This window comes from Microtus pennsylvanicus, chromosome 12 (assembly GCF_037038515.1).
Source record: "Microtus pennsylvanicus isolate mMicPen1 chromosome 12, mMicPen1.hap1, whole genome shotgun sequence".
NCBI lineage: Eukaryota > Metazoa > Chordata > Mammalia > Rodentia > Cricetidae > Microtus > Microtus pennsylvanicus.
Genome location: NC_134590.1, coordinates 61,675,257 through 61,680,838, shown reverse-complemented (window position 1 = coordinate 61,680,838; position 5,582 = coordinate 61,675,257). Strand labels below are relative to the sequence as shown.

At 59.0% G+C, this 5,582-nt stretch overlaps 1 protein-coding gene across 1 annotated transcript; it reads left to right on the top strand.

Annotated features, from left to right (window-relative positions):
- Positions 1-331: 331 nt before the first annotated feature.
- On the top strand, positions 332-3,634 carry Hmx1 (H6 family homeobox 1). The gene is made up of 2 exons (XM_075943605.1): positions 332-704; positions 3,009-3,634. Exons 1-2 carry the CDS (start codon positions 332-334, stop codon positions 3,632-3,634), a joined length of 999 nt encoding a protein of 332 aa, XP_075799720.1.
- The last annotated feature ends 1,948 nt before the right edge of the window (positions 3,635-5,582 follow it).

Below are 5,582 nucleotides of genomic sequence, written 5' to 3'. Positions count from 1 at the left end.
CCCGCCCCCGGCCCCGCCCCTCTCTGCCCCCCCCCCCCCCCGTGAGGCCGGCCGGGGCGGGGACCTGAACCACTACGAGATAGGCAAGCGAGGCAGCTGCGGGAACGCTGTCCGCACGCACCCGCTCCCGCCCAGCTCAGCGCGACGCTGAAGCCCACGCCCGCCTCGTGGAGCCCGACGCCCGCGCTCGGGGAAGCGGCTCTCCAGGGCCGGCCCGCGCGTGCGCTGGGCAGCCGCTCGCCACGATCTCAGCGAGATCGGGAAGCGGCTGCGCCCCGGGCACCGGGGACCCCGCAGGATCCCACCGTTGCCCGACGGGCCCTCGGTCGCGATGCCGGATGAGCTGACCGAACCCGGGCGCGCCACGCCAGCCCGCGCCTCTTCCTTCCTCATCGAGAACCTGCTGGCAGCCGAGGCCAAGGGTGCGGGGCGTGCAACCCGGGGCGATGGCGTCCGAGAGGAGGAGGAAGACGACGAGGACCCCGAGGATGAGGACCCAGAGCTGGCGCGGCAGCGACGGCTGCAGAGGCGGCGACAGCTACGCGCGGGCAGCGGGCCTAGCGGGGAGGCGAGGGCGCGGGCGCTGGGCCTTGGGCCCCGGCCACCTCCCGGGCCCGGGCCGCCCTTTGCGCTCGGCTGCGGAGGCACGACGCGGTGGTACCCACGGGCCCACGGCGGCTACGGAGGTGGCCTGAGTCCTGACAGTGAGTGAGGGTGCGGGAAGGAGTGGGCAATGCGCCGGGACCCTGCTCCCCCCCCCATTCTTTTGGCCTTGGTGAAATGGTAGTCTTCTGTGTACCGGGCCTGGGTGGTATGAGAACCCCTTGGAACGCCAGCTTGAGCAGTTTTTGGAGACTAGGGATGGCGGTTCACGCTTGGAAGTACTAAGGCGCGGATTGGGGCTGGAGGAAGCGAAATTGCGGACAGGAGAGAAGAGAGTGAAACAGGCCTCGGGAAGACAGGAGAGGGAAAGGGAGAGTCAGTGAAGATGAAAGGAAAATGAGGGGAGAGAAGAGGAGGGGAGACCGTGGAGTCAAGCACTAAAATAAAAGGGATGCTGAGCAGAGGATCCTCAGTTACAGGGTTTGGATGGGAGGCCTTCTTCCACAGTAACTGTGGCCCCCAGAGTGTCATGTGCTCTACCGACTGCAGTTAGAGTCCGGCTGTTTGGGCCTGGGTTTCCTTTTGGGTTTTCCCAAGCCCTGGGCTGAGACGGGTGGGAGTGCACTCCGAAGGGTCCTTTCCACCCCTCTCTTGATCTATTGCCCCTCCCCCTCATTGGCCTTTGTTTCCTGTGGAGGGCTCAGAGAATGGGGGTTGGGGGCTCTTCAGCCCCAGAACCCACTTACCCATCTGGCCTGGACATCCTGATTCTGTTTCTGTCTCCAGAGGGTTCTTACCTCTCTTAGGACCTTCCCAGGAGAAAGACTAGGAAAGATATTTCAACCTCTCCGACCCCAGCCCTCTTTGCCAGCCTCCTTCCAAAAACACACGTGGCTAAAGACTGCCCACTATCGTTCTGGGAGCCACCTGTGTGCAGGTCCAGGAGCTTTGAAGTAGGAAGTGGCCTGCAACCATTCTCTTCCGTTAGATACCCACCACCTTCCTGGTGTGGAGTCTCCCATCCCAGGTCTGGGTGCCTTCTTTACATAAACCTAAGCAGGGCCCCGTAGTAGGACTGAGATCCAATGAGGGGACTTGCGGGATGCATTTTCTTCCACGTTTGAGTGAGGCTGTCCTTACCTGCAGCCCAGTGGTCAGCCCCCACGCAGGTGGCTCCTCCTCATTTCGCACCATGCGGGTTAGGGTTCCCTATTCCTGTCAGAGCAGGGGAGTCGGATGAGCACTTCATCTCAGTCCAGGGACCTCTGTGAGTGCAGGGGCTTAGGGTGTTTTGTGCCAATGGGGGAGCCCTAGTTCTGGCTGCATATGTAACCATCCTGCTAAGTGACTTTGTAGTGGGCACCAAGAGAGCACTGAACATGGGGGCTGGGCAGGGGCACAAGCGGGATCAGCACGCTTCCAAGGACACCAGGCAGAGTTTTAGCCAGACACACAAGCCCACCTCTGAGGTATAACCTGGGTCAAAACCCACCTTGACCTTGACCTGTCAGAATAACAGGCTGGCCTGAGTTAGTTCTGTGAGCCCAGAGGTCTAGAGGAGCACCAGGGACTCGTGTGAACTGCTGTAATCTGGTGACATCCCTTGTCATCCAGAGCTTGGTACTTGGAACACAGAGTCCAGAGGATCTCTGTGAACAGGAGCCCCCAGGGAACGGGTAGATGTTTGATGCAGGGTAGGGATATTGTGGTCCACAGAACAGCCTTCCTCCGGTGCTCTCTTGGAGTAGGTTCGCTTTTGCAAAGGGTCTGCCTCTGAGGGTGTCTGGGTCAGGGTTGTGCCAGTGTCACCCCAGCGGAGTTTTGGTGGGATGTGCATTCATTTCTCCTAAGAGCTGTTTCCCTGGTGTCTGCCCCCTTGAGTGATGGGGAGGCCTTGGTCCCTAGCAGCCAGCTTGTATGTCAGTTTCTGTGTGTACATAAATCTGAAGGACATCGGGTCTTTTTGTCCAGAGCCTCTGATTGTGTGAGGCCTGGGATACAGCTGAGACAGGAGCAAGTGGTCAGCTTGCCTTTTGAATTAACCTCTTTCTTTCTTTCTTTCTTTCTTTCTTTCTTTCTTTCTTCTTTCTTTCTTTCTTTCTTTCTTTCTTTCTTTCTTTCTTTCTTTCTTTCTTTCTTTCTTTTTCTTTCTCATTCTGTCCTCCTCTGGGCATATGTTGCCACATGTTTGCCTGTGGCCCTGGTCTTGGGCTTCACCTTATGCCTTTGCCTCTGCCACTCCCCCAACCCACAAGTGTAAGGCGCCCCAACCCTTGCTCAGGGAATATTTCCCAGCTTTTGGCATTTGGCTGTGGAGGATTTGAAGGAGGGAGGAAGTCAATCTCAGTGACTCCTTCTAGGGCAGACACTTAGAACATACCACTATGCCCGTTTTTCCCCTGCAGCAAGCGACCGGGACTCTCCGGAGGCCTGCGAGGAGATGGGTCGCGCAGAGAGTTCATGGCCGCGGTGTCCCGGGCCGGGAGCCTTGCCCAGGGAGGCGACGACGCAGGGCCCAGCGGCCGGCGGGGAGGAGGCGGCGGAGCTGGCAGAGGCCCCTGCAGCAGCGGCGGCTGCAGCAGGGGAGGCGCGCGGTGGCCGCAAGAAGAAGACGCGCACGGTTTTCTCGCGCAGTCAGGTCTTCCAACTCGAGTCCACCTTCGACCTGAAGCGCTACCTGAGCAGCGCGGAGCGGGCAGGCCTCGCCGCCTCGCTGCAGCTCACCGAGACGCAGGTCAAGATCTGGTTCCAGAACCGTCGCAACAAGTGGAAGCGGCAGCTGGCGGCGGAGCTGGAGGCGGCCAGTCTGTCCCCTCCGAGCGCGCAGCGTCTGGTCCGCGTGCCGGTGCTCTACCACGAGAGTCCCCCGGCCGCCGCGGGGCCCGCGCTACCCTTCCCGCTGGCACCTCCCGCACCCGCTCCGCCACCGCCGCTGCTCGGTTTCTCGGGCGCGCTGGCTTACCCGCTGGCCGCCTTCCCCGCTGCTGCCTCGGTGCCCTTTCTGCGCGCGCAGATGCCGGGGCTGGTGTGAGCCCGCGCCCTCAGTGCAGGCGCACCTCGCAGTACCTTGGGCTGCCATCTCTGTGGGCAGCCGCTCCAGAGTGTACCAGACGGTGGCAGCGGGATACTCGCAGCCAGCTACAGGGCTGGAGTCCAGCTCAGAGGCAAGCGGCAATGCGACAGTTCTCGCCGGCACTGAGTGCTGAGCAGATGCGGGCAAACGGACACTTGGAACGGGCTGGCCAAGGAACCGCATGGTGACTGTCCCCGAGGCACCCTGCCCCTACCTAAAAATGGCCCCTTCTCGGGACCTCACAGGAACTTAGACAGCAGGGTCCTCCTCGAGAGGACTGCGCAGAGAGCCGCGGGCCTTGGGACATCTCATCTTGGGCCTCTCTTCCGAAGAGGGCTTCTCTGGGCGGCTTTGGTTCTCTTGGTTTGGCGAAGACTTTTTTTTTCTGTGATGACTTTACTTCTTTGCATATGGAATAAAAAGGGACGTTTTCTGGATGGACTCGCTGCTGTGTGGTCGCTGGGCAGAGACTCTTCTGGTAGCAGGCCTGAGTGAGTGGGTGCTTCCCTCCAAAGTTCGCCAGGGACTTGGGAAGGCTGTCCTGGGGTAGGTGGGTGGGGCAGGCTGGAGCCACATTCTGGGTCTATGGTCGTCGGTTTTACTCTCCTTCTGACAGGGAGGCCCCCTGGACCTCCGTGGAAGGCCTAAAGGTCCAAGAGGGAGGAGTAGCGATGTAAAGATGGCAGTGTGCTCTATAGTTCAGGGGACTGAAATCAAAAGGCAAAGGCAGATGAAGGTAGGACTCTCTCTGGCAACCGGATTAGTCACCAGCGCTCATGAGGCTGTGTCACTGACCTTACCCGTTCTTGCAAGAGACAGCAGGTTCTGTATAGAAATTTTTTGAACCAAAACAAAGTTCTGGTTCTTCCAACAAGGCGCTGAGGTGCTTTCTCCTGCCTCCTCTGGTCCATCTATATCCTCGGGCAGTCTAGACCATCAGGGTCATCTGTCTTCTTCGTTGCCCCCAAGTTGACTGCCCCTACCTACAGGTGGGCCCTGCTGTGTGAAGAGGGTTACTTTTTTGGTGTGCTTTTGAGCCTAACTGGGAGAGGGCTTTCCAAGTTTGAAGGGGTCACTTCACTCTCGGTTTTAGTAGGGGACCCTGGACCTGTCTTCATCCCTGCTTCACCTGAAAGTAGACATCCCACAGTTGAGATGAGTAGTCTGGGGTGACCACGGTGGCGCCAGACAGCCTAGGAGAAGGCGCCAAGGGATGGGGGAGTTGCTCCGCGCGCGCGTGTGTGTGTGTGTGTGTGTGTGTGTGTGCCTGCGCCCGCGCTCCCTCTCCCCCTCCCTCCCTCTCTCTCTCTCTCTCTCTCTCTCTCTCTCTCTCTCTCTCTCTCTCTCTCTCTCTCTCTCTCTCTCTCTCTGTTTTCTCACTCCCACCCAAGTCCAAAGAGCTGGTTTCCATTATTGAGACACGGCGGTAGTGCTCCACGGAGCACCTCCCTTCTTTCCCTCCTCTTCTGCGCTCAGTTCTCATGCCCTGAAGATATGGATGTTTTGAGACTCAAGTGGAAGGTGTGCTGGTCCTTGACCGGCAGTCCCATCTCTAGGCCAGTATTCCCCATCAGTTGGTCCTTCAGGGTTCTGAGCCTGGGCCCTCTCTCTGCCCCTGGGTACCCCGAACTGCTTTGCCATGCGCAAAGCCAGCTTTGTCTGGAGAGACTATAATATACATCAATGAACTTGGAGTTTTCAAAGGCTTTGGACCGTGGTCAAACAGGGTACAGGCTGTCCGCAAACAAAACAAGCAGGGCTACCTCTTTCTCTTTGCTCTCAGTTCTCCACCGTGCCTTCATCAGACTTCGGTGTCCAGTTCATCAGACGTCTGATGCTGTTATGTTGCTCTCAGGACAATCTCTGCCTACCCTGGAAAGCCAGGGGCACTTTGCAGACCCTAGCA